At 47.4% G+C, this 24644-nt stretch overlaps 8 protein-coding genes across 8 annotated transcripts; 4 read left to right on the forward strand and 4 right to left on the reverse strand.

Annotated features, from left to right (window-relative positions):
• Positions 1-224: 224 nt before the first annotated feature.
• BT62DRAFT_989919 (uncharacterized protein) lies at positions 225-3097 on the forward strand. The gene is made up of 12 exons (XM_043190187.1): positions 225-284; positions 361-503; positions 556-573; positions 622-787; positions 842-981; positions 1031-1579; positions 1625-1681; positions 1731-1937; positions 1992-2157; positions 2206-2344; positions 2400-2595; positions 2649-3097. The coding sequence occupies exons 1-12, from the start codon at positions 278-280 to the stop codon at positions 2877-2879; spliced, it is 2019 nt and encodes a 672-aa protein (XP_043046394.1). The 5' UTR covers positions 225-277; the 3' UTR covers positions 2880-3097.
• Positions 3098-3732: 635 nt separating this feature from the next.
• Positions 3733-5640, forward strand: BT62DRAFT_925438 (cyclic-AMP phosphodiesterase). Its single transcript, XM_043184814.1, has 6 exons — positions 3733-4127; positions 4185-4243; positions 4296-4404; positions 4453-4665; positions 4721-5340; positions 5399-5640. Exons 1-6 carry the CDS (start codon positions 4063-4065, stop codon positions 5404-5406), a joined length of 1074 nt encoding a protein of 357 aa, XP_043046395.1. The 5' UTR covers positions 3733-4062; the 3' UTR covers positions 5407-5640.
• Positions 5641-6163: 523 nt separating this feature from the next.
• BT62DRAFT_879520 (WD40 repeat-like protein) lies at positions 6164-8962 on the reverse strand (the record flags this gene model as incomplete). The annotated part of the gene is made up of 9 exons (XM_043182593.1): positions 6164-6429; positions 6486-6593; positions 6647-7173; positions 7241-7360; positions 7410-8069; positions 8125-8314; positions 8370-8515; positions 8578-8681; positions 8732-8962. The coding sequence occupies 9 exons, from the start codon at positions 8960-8962 to the stop codon at positions 6164-6166; spliced, it is 2352 nt and encodes a 783-aa protein (XP_043046396.1).
• Positions 8963-9378: 416 nt separating this feature from the next.
• On the reverse strand, positions 9379-9794 carry BT62DRAFT_998920 (translation machinery associated TMA7; the record flags this gene model as incomplete). Its single annotated transcript, XM_043190761.1, has 5 exons — positions 9379-9394; positions 9452-9479; positions 9537-9545; positions 9603-9702; positions 9756-9794. The coding sequence occupies 5 exons, from the start codon at positions 9792-9794 to the stop codon at positions 9379-9381; spliced, it is 192 nt and encodes a 63-aa protein (XP_043046397.1).
• Positions 9795-10133: 339 nt separating this feature from the next.
• On the forward strand, positions 10134-13808 carry BT62DRAFT_989922 (uncharacterized protein). Its single transcript, XM_043190188.1, has 15 exons — positions 10134-10286; positions 10350-10416; positions 10468-10591; positions 10643-11177; positions 11223-11529; positions 11581-11681; positions 11733-11928; positions 11984-12041; positions 12092-12208; positions 12262-12345; positions 12394-12594; positions 12645-12837; positions 12887-13235; positions 13285-13474; positions 13527-13808. The coding sequence occupies exons 1-15, from the start codon at positions 10158-10160 to the stop codon at positions 13576-13578; spliced, it is 2703 nt and encodes a 900-aa protein (XP_043046398.1). The 5' UTR covers positions 10134-10157; the 3' UTR covers positions 13579-13808.
• Positions 13809-13975: 167 nt separating this feature from the next.
• Positions 13976-21686, forward strand: BT62DRAFT_959002 (Not1-domain-containing protein). The gene is made up of 18 exons (XM_043188483.1): positions 13976-14234; positions 14294-14874; positions 14929-15154; positions 15206-15670; positions 15717-15917; positions 15967-16238; positions 16292-17948; positions 18001-18231; positions 18283-18435; positions 18484-18613; positions 18662-18801; positions 18852-19148; positions 19200-19441; positions 19492-20085; positions 20143-20257; positions 20308-20923; positions 20975-21258; positions 21309-21686. Exons 1-18 carry the CDS (start codon positions 14115-14117, stop codon positions 21336-21338), a joined length of 6354 nt encoding a protein of 2117 aa, XP_043046399.1. The 5' UTR covers positions 13976-14114; the 3' UTR covers positions 21339-21686.
• Positions 21687-21749: 63 nt separating this feature from the next.
• Positions 21750-22356, reverse strand: BT62DRAFT_925442 (uncharacterized protein). Its single transcript, XM_043184815.1, has 3 exons — positions 22147-22356; positions 21982-22085; positions 21750-21920 (listed from the first exon to the last, which is right to left on the reverse strand). Exons 1-3 carry the CDS (start codon positions 22273-22275, stop codon positions 21890-21892), a joined length of 264 nt encoding a protein of 87 aa, XP_043046400.1. The 5' UTR covers positions 22276-22356; the 3' UTR covers positions 21750-21889.
• A 782-nt stretch (positions 22357-23138) lies between these two features.
• BT62DRAFT_977417 (PLC-like phosphodiesterase) lies at positions 23139-24530 on the reverse strand (the record flags this gene model as incomplete). Its single annotated transcript, XM_043189273.1, has 10 exons — positions 23139-23262; positions 23317-23507; positions 23560-23717; positions 23768-23918; positions 23971-23975; positions 24032-24063; positions 24116-24191; positions 24246-24300; positions 24354-24405; positions 24460-24530. 10 exons carry the CDS (start codon positions 24528-24530, stop codon positions 23139-23141), a joined length of 915 nt encoding a protein of 304 aa, XP_043046401.1.
• Positions 24531-24644: the final 114 nt, after the last annotated feature.

Raw genomic sequence — 24644 nt, forward strand, 5'->3', positions numbered from 1 at the left:
ATTTACCCCAACTTTCATTAAAATGAACAGTTCTCTACGGATCCTTATTTACATTCGACGTTCACTTACTTAATTTCCCGACTCTTCTCTAATGGTCTACTTCGGCTTGACATTGTATGCATCGTTGCATACAAATTCTATGCATTTTTCCAACAATTTCACAATTCACGAGCTGAATCGAATTGCCGTAATGAGCACCTCAAATTTCCAAGTATGGTTTGCAACTTCTCTTTGCTCACCTACCTTACGCTGCTCCCACGCTCAGTAAAAGTTCCGTATGTCGGGTATGTCGATTCTATACGGGAATATTGGACATTGCATTGACGATAATCATGCCTGTCCAACCAATCTCCAATGAAGACACCGCTATTCAGAACAATCAACGCATTTTCAACACGTACGAAGCGAATCTCCGAGACACAACAAATTACATTGAATTTGCTGGAAAGTTTGCGGTATGGTTGGACTCGGATAGAGCTTTTTATTCTCAAGGGAAACCATCAGTAAAGTCGCGTTCTCATCCATTCTTTGGATGACTGACCGGTTCCTTTGCAGATCATAATGATACTCATGGTACAACGCGTCTACGGGTCATCTGTCTCGTTGTTCTAACTCCAGCAGACGGCGTATAGGACCATCCACCAGACTATCTGCCCTGAGCAAAATTTGAATATACCTCTCAACACGGATCCTTACAAGAACCTTCCATTGGTGTCGGCTTACAGACGTCTCATCGAAATCCTGTCCAAATACGTCAAATATTTCCTTAATGATGCCGTGCTCATGCGTGCGTGCTGTCTTTGTTACGTATCTTTCGTGGGCTGAACTGAGAAACTCATAGCACACGTTCAATTTCTTCTGCATACTGTTGGTATGCAATTGAACGGAGAAACAAGGCCACCTATTCCTATACAACCTTCTCCGATTGTCCAGCTTCCTCGTGCGCCTATCCAAACTGACCGAGAACCGTCCAGGGCATCAGTAGGTTTTGCTGTGGTTCCCTATTACTCGTGTCTCAATTCTTGGATAGACGTCTATGGCCAGTTCTTCACAGTCTCCGACGCCACTGGCTCTTCCCAAAAAAAAGAGGAATTTAGATTGGCTGATCAAACAGGACTTGGACTGGTATGCAGCCCAAAAATCCTCCGTTCCGAAATCCCAGGGGGATCCTTTTCCGAAGGATGTGCCTGCTAATGAGCCATCATCATCCAAATCACCACTGGCAACCAAAACCGAGACCAGACTTGTTCCTCAGAGCCGTGCATCTCCAGCAGAAGCGACGCCTGTCCTTCCAAGCGAATCGACATCGACATCTGGAGTGGTTGCTACACCTCAGACTAATACAATTACTCAAGTAGAGACGAAGCCCGTTTCCCAAAATAATTCTTCGACTGCATCTGGATTTGTCCCAGAAGTCGAGACGAAGCCTGAGGTTTGTAGCAAACAGACTACTTTCAGAGATGCGATTCCACCGGAATCGAGACCTCTTTCTGAGAATAGCGAAATAACCGACGAGAGAATGGAAGAAGTACTGGAAGTGGGCCAGATACAAGAAGACGTGGCCATGGCTTCTCCGCAGGTATGATTCCCATAGTCAATTGACACCTTGTTCTAACCGTTACAGGCAATGGACGTTGACGACGACGATGATGAAAGAGAAGAAGTAGCAAACCTCTTTGACGTACATGAGCTCCTCTCGTTGCTTGAGAAGTTTCTCATTCATATTTCAGCAAGCTTCCGCAAAGATCACCGTGGATACGGACCAAGACCAATTAGGTTCCATCCGCCATGAAGCTGAGGACTCTGGAATGGAAGATGTAGGAATACGTGCAGGAGAGAAGAATGAAGCAATTCACCAAAGACACGGTGATGAACCTTCAAGAATGCCACATGGCCGAAATGAAAATGCACATCCTTCCCGTCACTCGACGCCTGCCGTAATTCCATTTTCTATTTTGATGTAATCATGCTAAATTTAAGCATCGTTACAGGACGCGTATAACTCAATGTCGACAGATGCGGCCTCGGATACAAGTTTCGCAGGGAAACCAGCGGGCCCGCGAAATGTTGATGAGATCGTACCTCAGAATGTGGTCGTGGCATCGCCACCACCGGTAGTTTTACCGGTCAAAGAGGATATAGTGTTGCCCAGCCACGGTAAGCTCGAAATCTGTCCTTGATGTGAAATAAACCGATATGTGCAAGATGGATTCAATCATAATGCGCTCAGAATCTGGCTTGACCAAGGGAAGAAAGACGCTTTCCAACACAAGTTCACGATAAATGTCGCTGAGGAGGACTTTGTATACTTCGTAAATTGGAACCGACGGAACAAGAACGCTAGGTACGTCATAGTTGGGATACGGTTGATAATCATATATTCTAATGCCTTGATTCAGGGAGGTGGAGAAGAGCAGATGTTTTTCCTTGTGCTGTTACAAAACGGTGGACTTGGCAGCTTTGATAAAGCGGGGAGCGAGAGGGCTGGAGCTAGTGAACAGCTTGCGTATATCATGGCCTGAGGCCGGAGGGTTGAAATTGCTCGTGACAGTCAATGGACAGCAAAAGATGGTTCTTCTAGCTCCGCCTACTGTGGTATGTTGAAGAAATTGATTTATATATCTTGTTGTGCTCACAATTTTGTTAAGGTGACGGCTGGGTTACTGGACTTGACTTTGTTTCTGCAAGTTGGGCAAAATGAGTTCACTGTTGTTCAAGAGCAGTCCATGACCGAGTACGCGTTAATGGCCTGGGCACATGATCCCACACGGGCCCAATTGGAGCCTGTGATTGTTAGGCGCAAGCAGGAACAAGACTGGAAGACTGTATTGAATCATTTATCGAGACCTCTGGAGTTGCTTCCTGGCCCGTGGGATTGATTTTTGGCAGGATGTTTTGGGAATTTCTTGGAGAATAACTTATAAGACTTGACATTTTCTATACCCTTTGCTTTTGGCGATGTTGTTACCTTTGAGAGGGAATGTTGTATTACTGACTATCGAGATATGTACGTAAGATCTGTGATCTTGGTGGCCGTACAATACGACCTTTCTTGCTGTTTCAAACGTTGTACAATCTTTGGTATTTTTCTTTGGTTACTGTGGGTTTTGAAAGAGATTCTACGTCTCCGGACCTGACATGTTACTGAGACTAACAGAGGCCGTAAACGTGCAGCTGAAGGTCTACATTTCCTAGATTGCTGCGCACTATTAACAGCAGATATTCTTCCGGTCCGACCGACGATGTTTGGTGAACCTTTCATGGGATACCGAATCTGACGATATCTATTCGGATGCTCTGTATTGGATTTTCTTTTGTCTCAGCTATTGGGTATTCATCGTGCTGCTAGCTGCTGCGGTCTCTACGAGAAGTAGTTCATCGCGGCTGTTCAGAAAAGGAGTTCTGCATTCTTTCCTCCATGGCAAGTGGACCTAGCGGCGTCATTTATGGGACTCCAAGTCATCAATTTAGTCGAGATGGGTTCCTGCTTGCTTTGAGAATTTTTGCAATCAGAGAATTCCAATGGCAGGATGCTGCGTTGATGGACAGCCAGATCCTTCTCGGGCTGACTTATTCTCCCTGGGGCTGCAAACGTCTGTTTGCATCTCGACCATGCAGATTTTTGTTTTCAGATTGCTACTTGATTTTCTGTTCCGAATTATACGATTACGTTCAGCGCCGCAAAGCATTAAAGTGTTCGTTTCCGAACGAGTTGTACAGTGTAATTAACCCACGGCGTCCACTGAAGAGTCACGAGGGCCGGCAGTTTCAGAATTGCCGTTGTATTTTTTTTCCCCGTAACTTGCCTCTTCCCTTCACAATGGGCACCGAGCGCGAATGACAGCCATTGTTCCTCATTGGCATGTTTATCAAGGCACTGACGGTTCCTGTTGTTCTCTGACCATCATCTTCGACCTCTCCTGGTGCTCGACGGCATAGCCTCTTCTGTCTATCATTTTCCCAGCTGCACCACCTTGCCCTCTTACCCCGTATACATACCGTCTGTTCCTGCCATATATAAGCCTTCGTGGCTCACGAAATTCTCGTCCTTCGTTTGCACCTATGCCTGCCTTTGACATGGTCGTCGTGGGCTGTGGAGGCGGTCCAGACGAGACGAATTTATCCGCGTATGTCCTGGTCGTCACGTCGACATCGACAGCGCTCAACTCCTTCTCTTTGTGCAGTTATCTCTTCAAACCATACGATTCATGTTGGGAGGACGGTATCATTGCTTTGGAGGCTGGTACGTATTCTGTTCCCTGTATTGTCCAACCCGACCTCTAAATGCACTTCAGGTTCAGGACAAGGTACCCTCAGGCACATTCTCCAGGAGACGCCTGCGCTCTTCAACTCGGACCGAGATCAGGGTCCGTATTCCGTTGCCAAGATCTACTCTTATGTCCGGTCTGTTCCCGTTCACTTCTTTCACGTATTCCTACTCATTATCCTTAGGTGCTTTCTCATTACCCATGCTCATCTGGATCACGTCAACAGTCTTGTTATATCTGCCGGATCGCTCTCTGGTCCTCGAAAACAGGTTTATGCAACCCGCCAAACATTACTCGGCTTGGAGGGCATTTTTAATGGCCGCCTCTGGCCTAATTTGGCATCATGGAAGGACGACGACGACGACGACGACGACGAGAACAAGCTGCTTTACAAGGAGTGAGTGTTCAGGCATCTTTCATTCATGAAAATTTGGCTAATGTTGCTACGCCAGTTTGCCTTTGGATTTACCATCTGAGGCATACCACACCATATTTCCCTCCGTTTCCGTACGCACCTTCCTGCTGAATCACGGTCTCGATGAATCCAAGGCTGTATATCAATCGTCGGCATTCTTCATCCGTCATGACACGTTCAAAAAAGAGTTTCTCTTTTTCGGTGATGTCGAACCAGACAGCATTGCCAAAAAAGCTCAGAACAAGCAAGTCTGGAAAGAAGCGGCTCTAAAGATACCAGAAGTACTATCTACTATATTCATCGAATGCTCTTGGGAGAAGGGACGTCCAACCGATTTGCTGTTTGGGCATCTCAGTCCCGAGCATCTCGTTGACGAACTAGAGTCGTTGGCTAAGGAAGTGGAGGCGGTTAATTCTCGGAAGGCTTATACCTCAGGCTCAGACGGTTCGCCACAGCGGAAGAAACAAAAGAGGAACACCGTAGACACCGGCGCCAGGGGGGCTTTGAACGGCGTTCGTGTGTATATCATCCATTGCAAAGACGTCATGGATGGTACACAGAATCCTAGAGCTAGGATTGTTGACGAAGTGAAAAAACTTATTGAACCGAAGGGGTTAGGACTTCAGATCTTCGCTGCAGAACAGGGTATGCGTATCAGTGAGTGCTTCCCTCCTACTGATCCAGGCGTCATGGCTCAATGTATTTGATCATCTAGTCTTATGAATGTCACGATAGACCAATACACATTTTGAACTGCTATATATCCCCTTCGAATTGAATAGCAAGTAGTTATTGATCCTAGTTTTGTATTTCTAGCCTTGATGTATCCTTAGTCATTTCGACTCTTTGAACAAGTTTACCTACCGTATTATCATTCACTCACTAGCCTGATATCCCCTCAGATTTCCCAGCGAATTCAATTGCGAGTGTATAGAAATGTGAATTGAACATCTCGAGATCGTTTTACCACGCAGGCACCGGATTAATATCAATGGCTTGAATGTTTCATGAACGCCACAACTCGATAGGTGTTGGACTGGTCGGCGGTAGTTCAGGATGATGCCCATCTTGATTGTGAAATTCTTCTCATCCTGGATTTACTACGCTTACCAAGCGACATGCAAAAATTAACTCTCGTTACGACGGTAACGCTTCTCTGCGACGACGTTCAACATATTTTCCCCCTTAGTATTTATCTAGCTAGCCATTTCACAGCTAAGGACCATCAACTCCGACGGGTTTCTTCATCACCAGCACCGAGTGCAGCGTTCAACAAAATCCGTCATAACAAGTCATGATCAAAGAACGATACATATAAGAGTGACAAATAGTAAAAAAAGTAAAAGTAAAGAGAAGTAACACTATGTAACAGAGACACAAACTCCCGTCCTTCAGAGTGCTATAATCGTAACCAAATCTATTAGCAGATGCTATGGGGCGTTATATTCCACCATTGAAAGCAATGAGAGCAAAAAGGTTGTTACGACGATGCGTATAGTTTTATTACCCCATCTGCACCAGCACTCGCCATGAAAGGAAGAGATGGATGGAATTCGACATCGAGGACACCCTCGCGAGCCTTTTCCCGATGTGCTGTTATCTCCTGAACACATGCTCGGGATCCCAATAAATCCCAGAATCGAATAGAACAGTCATGACTACCGGAAACGAGCGAAAAGCCTGCGGGATCGATGGCTAGGGATGTCACAGAGTCCAAGTGGGCAAGCATAGAGTGTGTGCATTGACCTGAGATATATATTATAAGGGACTGTCCGATAATATATACATCGATGGGCACATACCTGTGGTGATGTCGAAGATCCTGAAATACTTGTCTTCGTGGGCTGTGACCAGTAGTGACAGGGTTGGATGTGAGGCTATCCGATTGATCTGTGTCGAAACAGTCCCATCTGTTGAATTGTGAAATCAGATCATTTCAGACGAAGTGACAGAGATTTCCTACCATATGTGCTGTCACTCTGTAGTCGGGACACTTCCTTCCCTGTTTCGATTTCAAAGATCTTAACAACCGCGTTTTGATAAGCAACAGCGACCTTTTTCAGGTCGGACTTCAGTGCCTCGACTGCCGTGGCCCCGAACTCAGCGTCATCTTGAAGCCCATCGCTACTTGTGGTCTCTAAGCCAGACCAGCCCCAGGTCAGCTTCAGGCGACCACCACCAGTCTGCCTGCTAACATCCCACACTTTTACGACACCTTCGGCACCACAGCTTATGAGAGTTGTTTCGTCCCGAACGAGTGCTAGATCCCATACTGCGTCCGTATGTCCAATTAACTCGCCTCTGGAGCGCGTCTCATCGTATGGAGCGTATGTCGTGTGCGACGCCGGAGGTAGCGCCCACACACGTATTGATGAATCCAATGACGCTGAATATAGTAGACGTTTTGATGGTGAATGTATTAGGCGTGTGATCGCTGCAGAATGTCCACGAAGGGTAAGCTGAGGCTCGACCTCCGTAGTTGGCCGCGCACTTTGTGTTTAAAAAATCAAGGCCGCATGAGTGTCAGGAGACGAGATGGTGATGAACACAGACGCACGCAGATGATGCTAGCCCAGCGACATCCATTCGCCATATCTTTACCGTGCAGTCGTCGCCTCCGGTGGCTAGACACAATTCCGCGGGATGGAATGCAAGAGCTCGTACCGCATCCAGGTGACTGCAACAAGATCAGTCTCTCTGATAAAGGCGGGCTTTTTTACGCGTACTTTCTCAGTGTTCGTTTCACCTTCCAGGTCTTGTTTCCTTCGCCTTCGCCGACCTCTGTTGACTCTTCATCCTCAACGTCGCCGTCCTCCTCCTTCAATTCTTCTTCTTCCAGGTTTCTTCGATCCCATAGATTTCCATTGCCATTTTGGCCCTCTCTGGAAAGTCTAGCTTGTTCAGAGGCTTCATGTGAAAGCCGAAGTTTCTCCTTCCACTCCCCAGCGTCATCTGGCCGGAATATGGCAGTGAGCTGTCGGGGCTCGGACTCCACTTCCTGGTCGCTTTCATTTCGTGTTGGGAGAAGGGAGGTTGGAGGTAGTGAGGGACCGGCAGCCTGCGGTGAAGGCTGGGGCACAGAAGAGGGAGGCGAAATATGCTGTGGGAGTATTCCAGTCCCAACAGGGTTATTACGTTCGAGAGGGGGTATCTGTGGCCCTGAGGTTGCTGGTGCAGAGGAAGGACCGGACATGAGATTGATGCCGTTCAGAAGATTACCGCCTTCTGAGGGGAGTATTTTTCGTGGCCGCCCGTTGTATGGAATCTGATCAAAAGAAGGAACGTTCGGTAAGGAAAGTGGCATGGTTGGATTGTTCAGTAGAGGCCGGTTGGGAAGTGGGTTCATTGCCTGAGGTGATGTTAGGTACGAAATTTCCTGAAGACATCTGGGAATCATATATGAGTACGAGTGCTCTAAAGGGTTTCAGTAATGCTACACACTGCTTCAAATATTCTCTACTGCGCGCTCTGCTCTTAGGATCACGTCCAGGCGGTGGCTTTCCAAGGCCAGCGGTTGAGGTTCCAGCTGAGGGTCCATTGGCCCAATTTGAACCACCCCATGACACTGGCCTTCCGGAAGTGCCGACTGACGGTGCACCGTTGGGAAGGCGAGTATCTGGCAACGGAGAGTCTAGCATAGATCCATAGGGTCAGAAAGAGACGAATTAAACACGCAACGTGCGCACCGTCACTCCTTGGTGAACTACCGCTGCTTTCCTCCTTGTGGCTTTGGGCGTCCTCTTTTTGGGAAGACGAGATTGTCTGGCTCTGAAGAATAGCTAGTTTCGATGAGGGTACGGATTGAGAGGAAGAACTGGAGAGCTGTTTGGAGCTGGAAAGAGAATCCGAAAAATTGAATACTACGCGAGTGAGCAGGACAGCAGCTGAACTGACCGTTCCAGTCGCAAGGCATATTCGAGCATTCTGATACGACGCATAAGGTCGAGCTTCACATTATCGAAGGAACGTCGTTCGCCCTCTAGCAGAGCAATTCTTGCCTATGGGAGAGGTGAGAAACGCGCCAAAAAAGACACGACCGCCAACGCACCCGCATTTCTGCTCGTTCAATCTCCCATTCATTACGGTCACGTTCATATCTCCTCCATTCTGTCTGCAAAAAGTGCAGCACACTTGAAAGCGTATAATCCTGGCCATTCTGGGGAGGCGGCGGCGGAATGGAATTCTGAGGCCCTTGCTGTTGCTGCTGTTGTTGGACAGACTGCTGCTGCTGGCTCTGCTGCTGGTTATTAGGCTGGAGACCTTGCAAAGGACCCAACATGGGAAGTTGAATATAATGAGGGACGGAGGTGGACGAGATATTCTGAGGTGGAGGTGTGATTTTCGAATCCATGCATCAGTCAAACAGTGCCAAACCCGGCGACCACCTCGACCGAGTCGTTGGACCACGATAATTCGAACGACTAGTTGTCGTTCTCCAACGATAAATAATTAGCTTGTCGAACAAGTCGACGAAGCACCATGCAAAATTAAGTAGAAATGTGCGCATGTCACTGTATTTGGAGTGGCGCTATCGTCTGTCCAAATTTTTCGGTTCGAGCTCTCATGTCCATGCAGATGGCAAAGTATGGAATGAAATACAACAAGCATGACTCAGTGACGAAAATTTACAAGTCTACAGGTAAGCTGACACTTCATATCTGTCTCAAGAATAGCAACGATGCCATCCGCTAACGTTTACTTCTTGCCAGACCTTTGGACAGGATCAGTACATGTTTTACGGCGGACAGATTACTCGAGGTATGCTCACTTCTTGATGCCACCGCCGGGGGCTCCACCTGGACATTATTATTATGTTAGAGATGAAATTTCAACTTCATTCCATTCGTACGGACCTTTCAGTGCTGAAATTATTGATGTCAGAATCCTTAAGCAGATGTCAACATTCAATAGCAACATACCTTTGTCGCGAGCAGCTTTCAAAGCCTCTGCTTCAGCCTTCTTCTTTTCCTTGAAGGCAATCTCATCCTCGGTTTCCTCTTTCTTTTCCTTCTTAGGTGCCTGGACTGTGCGTCAATGATAAAGAACATGCATTTTTACAGCACCTTAATCACCTTGAGAGGTTTGAGCTTTCCACCTTGTCTGCCTGACATTGCTATCCAAATACAAGAGGCGACGAATCGATAAAAGCTTCTGCAACGAAGAGGACAGCATTTCGGCACGCATCCGGAAGGCTGCACGTGTTCAGGTGGCTATACATAGAAACAGCGGTAATTCGATGCAAATGGAGTGAAAAATGGATCGGGAGTTTGTCAGAAATTGATATTTATACTGAACACTAGGACCTAATAAATAGACCATATTGAATTTTTTCGCAGACATGAATTTCTTATCCGCTGGAACATCCTCGTTCAAAGTGCGGTCGTGGTATTATACTATGTTAATCCGAAAATCTAAAATCGGTGAAACCGGGCCTATGTCCCGGAATGTGAATTGAACTTCTCTCTTTGACGGAAATGGTGCGATGCTCAGTGTACTCATTCGCCGTCTTTTGTTTTGCCAGCGCGATGTCGGCATATGCTGATGGACAAAGTGCCTTCACCTCTGAATCCAGATGGAATGTCGAGGTTTCAAAACATTGGGATGTGAGCGTCCAGGATCGAATTCTTTCCGTAGTTATCACACACATCTTACCACTCAACTTGAAGGTTCTAGGTCCTTTCCCAATACAAGCCAGAGAACAACACTTTATCTCTCCTTCTTTTCCTTTGAATCGTAAGTGTCTTTGATGTGTCAACACGAGCATTGGGACTGAATTATGTCTAGTGTCAGAGCCGATTGATCTCGACAAGACTTGGCCATCATCTTATGCAAATGGCGGTAGGGTTACGTGGAGTTTCGCAATTCTCGAAGATAATGGTGAACTCGAAATATCGTTTCCAGACATAAGGTAAGGGTGACATACTTGTTTATCAGCAACACCTTGACAGTGCCATGGAAGGTGGGAATCCCTCCGTGCAACAGAGGGGTGGGCTGCATTGCAACATCACGCTGTGCTTCGCTCTACGCTGACGGTACACCCACCCTTAAATCCTTCGAAGTCGACTCCTGTTCCGCGGCTGCTCGTACAACTCATTCAAGGGTCTTATTTTACCATTCTGCCCAAGAGCGGGAGAAGAGAACCTCGATGGTACTCTGGAAATATCTATGCAATGGAACGGGCGCTACCGCAGGAAGTTCCTCTGCCTACAACCCCGTCGAATGATTCTGCGACCCAATACGACATCTTCTTAAGTGGAGATTACGAGATCAGATTGTTCGGAGACCCACATAGTCAAGGTCGCAAAATCCCTGTCCAAAGTATCAGTATTTCCGTGAAATTTGATGATGCACTTGCCAGTGTAGTTCGAGAGTCTACACAAGATGTCGTGTGCAATTTCGTGGATAGCTTTGCTTTTGGAGACGCCATTGGCATCGGGTTGCGAAGCGTCCACGGCTGGTGGACCGTTACAAATGTATCAACAGATCCCTCCTCGGTAAATGAGTTTTCTAGTCATTATTACTGTCTTACATTTCGTCAGGGCTTGTTTTTGACTCTTGTACGACCTACTCGAATAGTAGAAGGACAAACCCGTATTGTCCCGGTCCGTATAACCCAGACGCGTCCTTTTAGCCAGGCATCTATTGACCTAAAGCTTACACTGACATCAGGCGCTTCCGAGATAGTAACAATCGAATCGCTACCAGTGGACCAACTCTCTGGTTGGACGGAGTCGGTGTATTCACCTATCAAAGGGACCTATTTCTATGCTAGATCGATGCCAACTGTTTTTACCGCGCTGCCGCCCAGATATTCTGGACCTCCAAAACCTCCTATATTGGCTCTTCGTACGTCTTAACTATCACTATCGGCTAGATTGCTCAAAGGACATTGTGAAGATGGTGCTGGTGTTGACATCGTGGAGCAGCCGTTCTGGGCTGATGCCTTGCCTCGAAACTCGTATTCATGGTTTGTTATTCCGACGGGAAGGACGTCGTGGGTACGTAAAGTTAATGACGCCGTCTCTTTGTTATTCACTATTACCGTGTAGGGACTTGATTGGCACGGGCCTAGTACTAAAGACGCTTGGGCGTCTCTTTATGCCCTGGCCACAATTCTGGCAGCTAATAGAGCATGGCTTCCTTGGAAGCTTGACCAGAATATCCCTGTAATCGTACTGGGACACTCCAACGGGGGTCAGGGTGCTTGGTACGTTGCATCGAGGTACCCCGATAGGGTTCTTGGAAGTCAGTACATTTCTTTCGAGCAACAGTACTCTGGGCCTTACTAGCATACATGCAGTTATTCCAGCCGCCGCGTACATCAAGTCTCAGTCATACGTCCCTCTGACGCTCTCGAGGTAAGTTTTTTACATCCAACGCGGTTTATACCACTTACAAAGTCGCTCAGATCTGCCCGCTTTATTGACCCCATTCTGCTCTCTATATTAGAAACATCATTAACACCCGATAACAATGATTTGTTCTTAACGAACTTGGTTGATACTCCTGTCCTTGCGGTTCATGGGTATGACTATTATTTGTATTTCGGCCGAGTGTCAAGTGCTCACTACCGGGTAGAGGCAATGACGACAACGTTCCTGTTTGGCATAGTAGAGAATCAGCCGGCATTTTGGAGAACTGGAATCCGGCTGCCAACGTAGCGTTCGTGTTCCTGCATGCGCATTTGTCTCTGCCCCTTATGGCTTGTAGATATCGCGAGGACGCTGGTCAAGGCCATTGGTATTCCACAGTGTTCAACAATACTCAGGTTACGGCCTTCATAGACGACCTGATTGCGTCTTATCCTGCCGCTATAATATCCTCTAGCAAGTTCATGTTAACTGTGTCAATCCCTGCGGAGAGCGGCTCTTTGCACGGGTGGCGTATTGTTGCTTTGACTATTCCGGGGAGGTATCCTAAACCATTTTCTTTTCATACCAACGTTCTTGACAGTAGTTTAGGTTAGGACGACTCCGTGTAGAGCGTGCAAGTGATCTAGCCGTCAGAGTGTACACTTCAAATCTGCAACGGTTTTCAGTCGACACCACCATATACAATACTTCGAACGTCTATATAGACAACTCAAAGGTGTATATCGATAAAGACAAAGCAGGGATCATACATTTTGAAGCCGTAGAGCCCAAAGTGTGGAAGGTTAATGCTACTTGCTGTGTTTGTCCTTCGTAACTCACCACACACATAGACGTCGACACAAAGCGGGACACAACTATCAGGGCGCATGCAGACCGTCTTGTCATCAAATGGTCCCCTCGTACTCGTGATACCGGACGACACTGACACCTACCGTCAAGAGTTTTCAGTCGCACAACGCATCGCCCATGATTTGGGGCTCTATCATCGGCTGGATACAGAGATAATACGAAGCTCGGAGGCTTCTGATGCTGAATTTCTGAGCCAGGGAAACATCGTCGCTATTGGGAATGAAGCCTCAGCATCTTTCGTGGTGAACGAAAAAATACCGTTTGAAGCAAAAACATCTCAACATCTCATATCATACGAGCCGCAGCAGCCTTTGGATGGACCAGAAATAGGTGGAACACTTGCATCACGACGCTGATCGATGAACTAAAATCAGTTTAGGGTTACTATTTCTGCATTCTCATCCTCTGAAAGTGGATGGCAATATGGTGATGATGCAGTCTACAGACGCAGCTGGTTTGGAAAGGGTTGCACGTCTTTTCCCTATCCGTACTGGTATTCTTGTACCGGACTGGCTGATCGTTGGACCTCTGGCGGATTCCCAGGGTGCTGGTGGCGTGATTAGCGCAGGGTAAGTTTATCAATTAAGTTAGACTTGTATTATGCTAACAATCCTGGTGAAGATTGTGGGGTAGCGATTGGAGCTGGAACGACCCAATGTCCTGGACGAGTTGACTGGGAAAGTACAGGTAAATTTGTATGTAACGTAAAATATGATCCATCGGTGTAATTACGATTCACAGTACTACAGACCATTTATCGAGGCCGAATGACGCACAGTATTTGACTTTTTGCTACTCAAGCTACTATTTGACGCTGGTGCTCGTACTATACTGATCTTGCCATGGCCAGTGATAATCTTTCGATTACTGTTTGGCAGAATGAAGTTGTCGAGTCAGAGCCCCATATATATCAAGAAAAAAAATCAGAACTGAGAAACCAAAGGTAAATCCATGATATACAGCCCGATGTTCTGGAAGAGGCTTCCCGCCGTTTTCGTCGACAGTGGTAGGGAGAGACCGCGTCAGCCATAAAGAGTTTCTAAACTCCGCCCGAATTTGCAAACACTACCGTGAACAGCGACGTCCACGCTGCTACCTCGACCTTCTCCTATATATCTCCTCAATCCTGCTACCATTCCTCCCTCAAAAACGGCGACCGGTCACGGAAACGCTGCTCAACGGCGCTCGGTGACCCCGTCCAGGTCCCACATGGACAATCCGCCAACCAGTACCACCAATATCCACACCATCGTCAAAGCGCAAATTGTTTTTCTTCTATCGACACTGACTGAGGAAAACTTCGAGCGGAATCAGGTGGAAATTCGTTCGGTGCGTTGAACATGCTTTTTAGTCGATGTTCTACTTCTAAGCGGACGAAACTCGAACAGCTCTCGGAACAGCATGGAATAGACACTTACCTTCATTTCATCCGTCGGTTAATCGTTGCTTCCCAGTCGCGGCTTGCTGCCGGTCCACCTCCTCCCTTTGACGCCTCAACTTCTCTCACTTTTCGGCTACTTGTCCAGGAAACCCAACGTCTCGCACGCGACCCTTTCCTCGCTGATCGTTTCCGCGACGGCATCGATAAGGGCGAAGGCGATGTTTTCAGGGGCTTCGATTTCCTTCGTTTTGTGGACCGTATAGGCCTTCGCCCGCTCGAGCGTCTCGTTCTCGCATCGTCTGTGGCATCCGCCACTCGCAAGGACCTTGCAAGCCAGGCTGTTGCTGTCATAAAATCCGAGCTGAAGGAGGCGGCAGCTACTCTATATCGTGCAAATCCGTCGTTTGACCATGCGGATTTGTCGCCTAACCAGGTGGCGAAGCTGCTGTCGAACTTGCTGTCGGATCTTCCACTAGACTCCCCTATTTTGGATTTTCCCGAACGGAACGCGCTGATTGTCGCTGCACAGACCAAGTACGGCCAAGAAACGGTAACGCCGATGCTTCATCGCATTCTGCCGTCCATAAGGTGTGTAGATTTGGGAATCATTTCCCCGTCTAGGAGCTCAATCCCCGTCGTCAGTCTTCCTCCCGGAACCACACCTATTCAGCTTCTTCTGCAGCTTGGGCCTGAAATAACCAGTGATCCTGACGTTGTTCGCTCTCTTTTGGTGCGGTTTGGAATGTCGGACGCGAGTCCCCCCACCGACGCTCACGTTGTGGAGATGATGTCGACATTGGCTCGTCATGCGGCGGAAGGTACAACATTATGCGATGTTTCTTCGCTTGTTAGGGCACTCTCTTCTTTCGTACGTCTTGATGTTGTTGTTTTGTTCTTCTATCCTGATATATAGGTCAAGCCTGTCAACATCAACTGGGCCAATGTCATCAAGTCCTTCGACTGGCCGGACCGCCTTGGCGTTGACACTGCTACCCTGAAGCTCCTAATAGCCATCCTGCTGAGCTGTCCACGAGATGGCGAACCTCATGCCGTCACCGGATTCTGGTCAACCTGGTCAAACTCCCTCTATCAACTCCGCCTACTTGATGCCCTTCTATCCCTACCCGCCGACACATTTAACTTTGTTCAGCTCCCCGGCCACAGAATAGTCACCGTTGATGATGTAGCAGTTGCAAGCCCAACTATCAAGGCTCTGGCAGCAAATGTCCAAGGCCACACATGGAATTCCCTTGAGCTCTTTGAAGTTCTAGTGCGGTTAGCAGACTCCGATTCTACCGAGATCAGGAATTGTGTGCGTGAAATGCTCGACAAGGCCATCAAAATTAGCGCAGAGCTTGTTCATATGGGCCTCCTCCAAGTTCCGGTAAGTGATCACATCTTCTATATAGTCTAATCTCATGTGCTGGCAGGACCAAAATTGGAATGAAATACGGACAGAATATTCGCGTAAACTCCTCACAATGTTCCTTGGCGGACATCCGAATCACCAATTGGTCTTTATGAGGATATGGCAAATAGAACCCACATATCTAACAAGCGCCTTTCGTGATTTTTATCAAGAAAATCCTCTCAATATCACCCGTATTCTTGACGTGGCACAAGATCTCAAGGTAACCTTTTCAGTTCCAGCCGCAATCTCACAACTGACGGCTGCAGCAGATTTTGGAGGCTCTCCTAGAAGTTCGTCCGTTCGCGTTCGCTCTCGATGTCGCTGCCCTCGCCTCTCGGAGAGAGTATCTGAACCTCGACAAATGGCTTGCAGATAATGTGACTAATCATGGGGCAGAGTTCTTGCGCGCAGTCGTTGATTTCCTCGAAGACAAGATGGCCAACGAGAGGTCAACGCGTATATCAGACCCCCAAGTGGAAAGTCGTACAATGTCTCTGAGTGCTAGCACAATCACGATCATCCTGCGTGTCCTTCGTAACAGGTTTGTGCTTGTGATTTCTCATCGGAGGATTCCCTGCTGATATCGTGTTGTAGTACGAACCAAATGGGCGGAGAGGACCTTCGCCGCAGCGTGGAAGTCCGCAATTCTTGTCTTCAAATACATCCACGCCTTATGAGTTTGATACCTGGGTCTGATGTTGAGCCTGGATCCACTGTCGTCAGCTATTCCACCGAGATCGAGGCTGAGGTCGATGGCATCTACAAGCAGATGTATGATGAGAACATCACCATTGACGAAGTCATCGCTATGCTGCAACGACACAAGGAGTCCACTAATACTCGTGACCATGAAGTCTTTTCATGCATGCTCCATTTTCTATTCGACGAATACAAATTCTTCCAATCGTACTATCCTGCTCGCGAACTGTCGATGACGGGCTACCTTTTTGGTTCACTGATCCAGCATCAGCTCATTGACTACATTCCCCTTGGTATCGCCATTCGCTACGTCTTGGACGCATTGCTTTGCCCACCTGAAACAAACCTTTTCAAGTTTGGCGTTCAAGCTTTGAATAGATTCGAATTCAGACTGGCCGAATGGAGGCCATTGTGCGAGAAGTTGGCAGAGATTCCTGCGTTGATTGAAGCAAAGCCGGAGCTTGTTGCAAGCATCCAACGACATCTCGCGTCGTCATCGGCGGATGGTAGTGTCAACGGGGATATCCGCTCCCTGTCGATTGGGCCTCCCGCTGAACCATTGCCCATTTTTACTGCTATCCACCCTGATAATATCGAAGGCCAAATTGAACAACCGCCGGAAGAGTTGTCTGACAAAATCCTCTTCATTGTTAATAATTTGGCCCCAACTAATTTCGACGCCAAGTTGACCGAGATGAAGGAGTTGTTTGACGACGGATATTCGAGGTGGTTTGCGAATTACTTGGTGGATCAACGAATCAGTTCAGAACCCAACAATCACGGCCTCTACCTGCGCTTCCTTGAAGCATTGGAATCCAAGTCACTCACGAAGTTTATCCTTCATGAGACATTTGTCAAGTCAACGAGTATGCTCAACTCGGAGCGATCGATGCAATCGGGAACCGAACGGAACACTCTCAAAAACGTTGGGCTGTGGTTGGGCTCAATCACTCTGGCTCGTGATATTCCTATCAAGCATAAAAACTTGTCGTTCAAAGACCTGCTTCTTGAGGGCTACGAAAGTGGACGACTGGTTGTCGCGATACCCTTTGTATGCAAAACACTCGAGGGATGCTCGAAGTCCAGAGTCTTCAAGCCTCCAAACCCGTGGCTGATGGCTGTAGTCAGTCTTTTGGCAGAGTTCTACTTCTTTGCAGAGTTACGATTGAACTTCAAGTTTGAAATCGAGCTGTTATGCACTGCACTCGAAATCAACCTTGAATCCATTGAACCTACTACTGTTCTCCGTAACAGACCAATGACGGACTCACTCGCAGGTCCACCGCTTCCAGATTACGTGCCAGACATTGAATCTCTACCCATTGGAGGAGGTTACGACTCTTCAGCGCACTTGGTGCCGGGGGAATCGCAAGTCATTCCTCTCGGTCCGGCAAGTCCTGCCGATACTCAACGAGTTCTGGGTGCGCATATCGAATCAATTCTTTCAACGCTTGCCATGCACGTGCACGTGAACCCTCAGCTTGCGCCCCTGCATCTAAACCCTGCCTTCAAGAGGTCCGTCCAACTCTCTGTAGATCGGTCTGTTCGGGAGGTAAAACATATAATTTTTTTGTATTCGCGATGCTCTAACATACGTCGATCAGATAATTTTACCAGTTGTGGAGAGATCTGTTACTATTGCTGGGATATCAACGAGAGAGTTGGTGGTCAAGGATTTCGCCTCGGAATCAAATGAAGACAAACTTCGAAAGGCGGCCCATTTGATGGGGCAGAAGTTAGCGGGAAGTTTAGCCCTAGTAACATGCAAGGAGCCGCTCAAAAGTAATCTTGCTACACACCTTCGTGCATACCTGGCAGATCATGGTTTCCAGGAGGTTTGTTACTATGATGTTGATGTTGGATGTCAATAGCTGACATTCTTGCAGGTCGCGCAGCAAGACGCTGTCATTTTAATCCTCGTACAGGACAACTTGGATACAGCCTGTTCTGCCATCGAGAAAGCAGCAATGGAGCGCGCGGTGACTGACGTCGACGATGCATTCGCTACTGCCTACGAAGCACGTCATCGTCATCGCGAGGTACGTGTATTTGTTCTGCGACTCTATGTGCGTCTCATATCCTTATAGTTACGCAATGGTCAAAGCTTCTGGGATCCTGCTGTCCCGCATACCAATTTCTCCAGTTCTCTTCCTGACCCGCTTCGAGTCAGACCAACTGGCGTCCAGGCTACTCAAGTATCTGTCTATGAAGACTTTGGTTGGTGTTTCACACTCTCTTCAGCAATCGATGTTCAACTCTATTCAGGTATTGATCCAAGGCGACGCGCGACGAGTAGACCTAGTTCGACAATTTCTTACAATCCGTATACCCCTTCACCTGCCCCTGATACGCTCATGAGCCAACAACAGTATTTGACGCATGAAGAAGCTATGAACCGCTTCTCCGTAAGTGATGTTTGTTCTCTGTAGCAATGAGTTGATAATATTTCTCATAGGTTGTCACCCGTGATTTGGAAGCTGTCATGATCCAAATTCCTGTTCAGAACTTTGCGGCTCTACCACATAATCATGATATTCGTCACCTCGTTCGACAGGTTGTTTTCATTGGTATGGAATGCGCTGATCGCCAAAAGACACCACTGTTGCTGTCTCAGAAGATTGTTCAACTACTCTACAAGACTCCTACACAGTTGGGGAGGGACGTATATGTGACGTTGCTTGATCAGCTTTGCCGGACGTATGAGGACGTGGGCAAGGAAGCCATAAACTGGCTTCTGTATGCTGAAGACGAGGTCTGTCTTTCTATTAGTTTTGCCTCTTTCCAAAAGCTCACTCTTCTGCAGCGTAAATTCAATGTGCCGGTCACCGTCACGCTCCTGGGTAGTGGTTTGGTGCCCATCACCTTGCAAGACCAACAATTAGCCAAGTTCTTGTTTTCGGATCCCCGACCCAGTTTGCTTCTTTTCGCTGCCAACTTGATTCGACAGTGCCTGTTTAGTGAAGCTCCGATCCTAACTCAAAGCCAATTTTCCTTGTCCATCGAGGTTCTGAGTCAGCTGGCCCAGGCGGGCAGAGCTATCGAAGAGTAAGGTGCTCGATTATTGACTGTAGACGTGAACTCATATTAAATACCAGAGTGAACCGGTTACTGGATGACATTGTTGGAACCCGCCGACCTGTTGGACCTGGACCTGGAACCCCAGCTGTCCCCCAGCCTTCGGTGAAACCCGAAACAGAGCAAATACGGGAAAAGCTCTTTGCCTGGTTCCAACAATGGGTGAACATCTATCAACGCTCCCATACACCGGAAAAGAGTTTCGTTCCCTTCATCACCCAGCTTACGAAACAGGGCATTCTCAAAGCCGAAGAGATGTCTTCTCTTTTTTTCCGGGTTTGTGCGGAATCCAGCGTGAACAACTACCTGAAATGCATTCAAAATAATGATTACCATCATGCCTTCCAAGCTTTGGATGCCATGTCGAGACTTATTTCGTACATGATCAAGTACCATGGGGATGCTTCGGGTGTCAATAATGATCAAGCGAAGGTCCATTATCTCACCAAGATCCTATCCATCTTTGTCCTTGTGCTGGCTAACATGCACGAGGATCAAGGCGTGTCCTTCCAGCAGAAACCATTCTTCAGATTCTTCTCAAGTCTGATCAATGACTTTCATTCCATGGAAGCGCACCTGGGTACGGCATACTTCCAACTGCTCTTAGCCATAAGGTAAGCATATCTTCATTTGTCATGTCAGCGATGTGTTGTGCTCATGACATTATGCAGTGACGCATTCAGTTCCTTACAACCTACTTACTTCCCTGGCTTCTCGTTCTCGTGGATGTGCCTTATTTCCCACAGACTCTTTATGCCGAAGCTGCTTAAGTCTGAAAATCGCGAGGTATGTTCTGATGTCTGCATAAACCATACACAAAATCTTATCGCTTTTAGGGATGGTCGGCTTTCCATAAATTATTGCTCTCGCTCTTCAAATTCCTTTCACCCTTCCTGAGAGACGCGGATCTCCAGCATGCCTCACGGGACCTATACCGCGGCGCGCTTCGCATCCTTTTAGTCCTGCTCCACGACTTCCCCGAGTTCCTCAGCGAGTACTATTTCTCCCTTTGCGACGCCATTCCTCCCCGATGCATCCAACTCCGTAACATCATACTCAGCTCGTTCCCTGCCTCCGTCACTTTACCTGATCCTCATCTACGTGGCCAAACATTCGAGTCCTTACCTGAGATGGGCATCATACCTCCTATTCTCTCCGAATTCACGTCGGGTCTGAAAAATAGTGACCTAAAAGCTCTCCTTGACCAGTACCTGCTGAATCGGGGCGCGTCACCAACGCTGCTTCCTTCGCTCAAAGAACACATCATGCCGGCGGGTACTCCGGATGGACCTGGGGAATACTACAACTTATCCCTCATCAATAGTCTTGTGATGTATATCGGTGTTTCTTCAGTCGCCCAAATCAAGTCCCGAAGTGGATCTCGCGTATTCTCCAACACTGATCCTGGTGCGATTGCTTTGCAGTACCTGGCTACCAACCTAGATGTTGAAGGTAAGACCATACTTGAATGTCGTCGGAGCGATATTAAGAGCCGTTTCGCAGGCCAGCACCACCTTCTAAGTGCCATCGTGCTACATCTACGTTATCCTAACGCGCACACACATTGGTTCAGCTGCCTACTATTGCACCTCTTTCTTGAAGTACAAGATGAGCGCTTCAGAGAGGTATTGACCAAGGTCCTTTTGGAGCGATTCATCGTCCATCGGCCTCACCCGTGGGGAGCTCTGGCCACATTTATTGAATTGCTTCGCAATACAGCGAAGTACGATTTCTGGTCGAGGGACTTCATCAACATCGCCCCTGAGGTCAGACTCCTCCTCGACAATGTACGTGTTTGTCCCCTGTGTACGCTTGTATGTATCTGACGGTGTGCCAGGTTGCTAAGGCTATCTTCTCTCAACAGTAGAATCTTGTCGCTATTCTTTTTGCTATCTCTCTCCGCATATATATATCTCCTGTCTTAACTGTTTTATTCCGGGTTTTCTTTTGTTCCTCCTGCACAGTGTATTGTAACATTATTTGTCACCGTTTTCAAGTGTTGAAGAGGGGTGTGAGATCTGAGCTTTGATTACGAGTATTTCACGAACCCAATGACCCTGTTACCAGATTTTCCTGGCTACCAAAAGCTGCAGCTTCTGTATTGTTTTAACGAAGTAATGTATCATTTGTACTCATTCAAACAGCTAGCTACCTGAGATGCCAATGACGGGTGATTGGATACATCACTCGTCATTCATCTTATCAACTTTGCATTCTTTGTATGATCCGCCTTCTTGCTAGCTTAAAGCACTCAGGTAGGTACGGACATGCCTACACAGTTTCTTCATGATTTCCTTAATTCGCATTGTGTAGAAAAAAAACTACTTTACATTTCTCGTAACACGATTATAGATCCAGTTGGAAGAAATGACCGTCACGTAGTGAGAATACGAGGTCGGGGTTAATTGTAACATAGGCTTATGGGTTTTTGATGCCTCCTGGCCTATACCTTTGAAGGAAAGGGGACGTTGATTAGACTCGACCATCAAACAAGTTGATTATGAGCTTACCATCGCCAGGCAACAGCAATCCATGGCAGAGCAAAGCCTGCACCAAGATACGACCAATACTTGATAGTGAATGACTTCTTGTTCAGATAATTGAACGGCAAGTGCTATTCGAGAAGCATAATGCATTATTAGTACGGATTTTATTGGTGGTATGAGGAAACGTACGTCAACGTGTGTATGTGGGCGCGCATACGGAGGATTCCAGATAAACCGGCGCTGGATTGGACCGCGAGAGGACCGAAGTAGTGGTGCGGACGTCGTACCGAGATGAGAGAAGAGAGCGTTGCTAGACATCGAGGTGCTTTAACTGAGGGGAGAGCATCTGCATCGGACTTCACTGGTTCTCTTTTGTATGCCTTCGAGGTCAGGTACGAGGAAAAAACCAAGTTTGAATACATCAGTCGGTGAACGCTCGAGACAGACTCTGGAATTGATATCACGACGGGACACGTTTGTCTAGACGAAGTCGAGTGCGATACAGCCGCCGTCATATGCAGAATATCTCGGTTAATGATTTTTAATTGTCCCAATCAAACGGAACATTATTTAATGCGGGGAATGGGGTCCGGCCTTTAACTGTTTATGAACCCTCAGCTCGGTAGAGTTCCGGGAAATGCAGACAAGTTATCATCTAGCCTCGACGTCCAGGCTCTGTTTGTGTTGAAACCTGAGATCACTGCCAGGGTAAAGCACCGGTAAAGTGCCTGCTCATGATGTGAATGTGATGTCCTTAACAGCCGTGAGATCACTGAGGGTACATGCATCAGGTCTGGCGCCTGTTTTGCTATCCAATCAAAAAACTCGGATTCTCGTCGAGAATAGTCACGCAACTCAGTATTTTTCCGACTTAGTAAAACGAGCTAAACCATGAGGACCTTTGCACCAAGCGGTAAACATGCCCCAACTACATCCTGTCAATATCAAGTTGCCCATTGGCCGGCCGCCCTTGGAATAGCTAGCACTCAGAGGTTATGGAATGTGGACCTACAGAGTACGCTAGACAATAATGGTGTCGCTTTTTGAAAGGTGATTGCTTAGCTTCTTTCCATATACAGATCCAGATTTCATTATGGCTCCTTAACAAAACTTTAAATGCAAAGTGAAGAAAACATCGGAGAAAACATCGGAGACCGTCAAAATATCAATCGTAATCATCATCAAAAGCCATTAAGCAAGTTGACCGCGGCTAATCCTTGTCCGATGTCGACAAAGTCAAGCATGACAAAGTTGGGAGAAACACCGCCGGCCAAGCCTGAACAGCCATAGGCATTGGCAAGAATACTAAGAGGAATAGACCTTATGAAGGATTGCTGAACGTTAACGAAGAAAACTTACGAGCTGATACTATTGGTCTTCGATGCAGCCGCAAAATCGGGAATGAGAACACCATCGCCTATAGGAATTATGTTGATGTCCAAGTTGTGGTTAAGCATGTTTAGGTGGTCTTCCGTCGACAGAGGGCCGGAAATCCTGTTGACACTGCATGGAAAGCTACTATCGGTCGAATCAAAAGGCGGTTCCCAGAGCTACAGGACCATTATCAGTACGTTACACTGTGACGTAGACCACGAGTCTTGCCATCGTGAACTCTGAGAGGATGAAATCTACGCTACCATCGTCGCCATAATCCAAGAAGACGATGACACGTTTGCCACTATCAATGAATTCGCCTAATGTAGGCCAATCATCACGCGCCATGGGATTCGTGGGAGGCACATAGGCCAAGTCGGTTATGTCTTGGACAAATTAATAGAATCAGAAAGGATAATACGCGTCCATCGCTTACCCGCTTCATCGAATGCAGGTTTCCACACATCGGTCAGTGACAGACCCTCGGGATTGGTGAAGAGGAAGGTCAGGACTTCATTAGGATTGTCATCCAACCAATTCTTGACGATCTTCAGGTAGTCGACGACGAGGCCACCATCGAACAGAGCCTTGGAAACATGGTCAATTTTTCGAATAACGCGTCATTAAACAGAGACTCACGCAACCTGCCACACAATAGATGACGTGAGTCATGTCGATGAAGATAAGGTCGAAGACGCACTCGTATGGCAAAACTTAAACTCATCGCCATCCCTGTAAGGATGTCAGGAATCAGGTGATAGAGTGGGCCTTAAAAGATACAAACATATGAGACTCAGCTTGTAACATACGAACACCAAGATCTAATTGTGCGGCAAGATCTACTTCTTGAACTCTAGCAACTGATTCCGGATGTCAGGCAAACGATACCAGCCACTGGTTCCAGAAGGACATACGAGCTAAAATGTCCGTGCTGATTGCATATGAATCGTGCGAGCTCAAGAACGTGACCTTTAGGGTAGTTAAGGAATCCTCTTCCCTCTTCTGTAACCATTACCACTCACATTTCCATAACCTCTGTTGCAAAGCTCTGCATGTCCATTGCATACAGATGCTCTGTAAAGCAAACATATGATTGACCGGAAAGACGGACCGAAAAACATAACGTACCTCTTCGCAGGCGCCGCCGACACGGACAAGCCTATGGAAAGAATCGCAGCGAGGAAGAAGAGATGCATCATGCGGGTGAGCAAAGGAAAAGGGCGCGGTAGGAAATTTTTATATAACTAACACCGTATTATATCGAGAGAATTGAAACTTCGACCCGCGTGGTGAGGAACCTATCTTTGGGCACA

Source organism: Guyanagaster necrorhizus (assembly GCF_019112545.1).
Source record: "Guyanagaster necrorhizus MCA 3950 unplaced genomic scaffold BT62scaffold_1, whole genome shotgun sequence".
Lineage (NCBI taxonomy): Eukaryota > Fungi > Basidiomycota > Agaricomycetes > Agaricales > Physalacriaceae > Guyanagaster > Guyanagaster necrorhizus.

Coding starts and splice junctions, on each gene's coding strand:
- BT62DRAFT_989919 (XM_043190187.1), top strand. Junction 1,938..1,991: donor CCCGTCACTCGACGCCTGCC/GTAATTCCATTT, acceptor GCATCGTTACAG/GACGCGTATAACTCAATGTC. Junction 2,596..2,648: donor TTCTAGCTCCGCCTACTGTG/GTATGTTGAAGA, acceptor AATTTTGTTAAG/GTGACGGCTGGGTTACTGGA.
- BT62DRAFT_925438 (XM_043184814.1), top strand. CDS start 4,063: ATGCCTGCCTTTGACATGGTCGTCGTGGGCTGTGGAGGCGGTCCAGAC. Junction 4,128..4,184: donor GACGAGACGAATTTATCCGC/GTATGTCCTGGT, acceptor CTCTTTGTGCAG/TTATCTCTTCAAACCATACG. Junction 4,244..4,295: donor TATCATTGCTTTGGAGGCTG/GTACGTATTCTG, acceptor AATGCACTTCAG/GTTCAGGACAAGGTACCCTC.
- BT62DRAFT_989922 (XM_043190188.1), top strand. CDS start 10,158: ATGGTGCGATGCTCAGTGTACTCATTCGCCGTCTTTTGTTTTGCCAGC. Junction 10,287..10,349: donor AGGTTTCAAAACATTGGGAT/GTGAGCGTCCAG, acceptor CTCAACTTGAAG/GTTCTAGGTCCTTTCCCAAT. Junction 11,530..11,580: donor ACCTCCTATATTGGCTCTTC/GTACGTCTTAAC, acceptor GACATTGTGAAG/ATGGTGCTGGTGTTGACATC.
- BT62DRAFT_959002 (XM_043188483.1), top strand. CDS start 14,115: ATGGACAATCCGCCAACCAGTACCACCAATATCCACACCATCGTCAAA. Junction 14,875..14,928: donor CGCATTCTGCCGTCCATAAG/GTGTGTAGATTT, acceptor CCCCGTCGTCAG/TCTTCCTCCCGGAACCACAC. Junction 15,155..15,205: donor TTAGGGCACTCTCTTCTTTC/GTACGTCTTGAT, acceptor ATATAGGTCAAG/CCTGTCAACATCAACTGGGC.
- BT62DRAFT_925442 (XM_043184815.1), bottom strand. CDS start 22,275: ATGTCTAGCAACGCTCTCTTCTCTCATCTCGGTACGACGTCCGCACCA. Junction 22,086..22,146: donor GCCCACATACACACGTTGAC/GTACGTTTCCTC, acceptor CTTCTCGAATAG/CACTTGCCGTTCAATTATCT. Junction 21,921..21,981: donor ATTGCTGTTGCCTGGCGATG/GTAAGCTCATAA, acceptor TTTCCTTCAAAG/GTATAGGCCAGGAGGCATCA.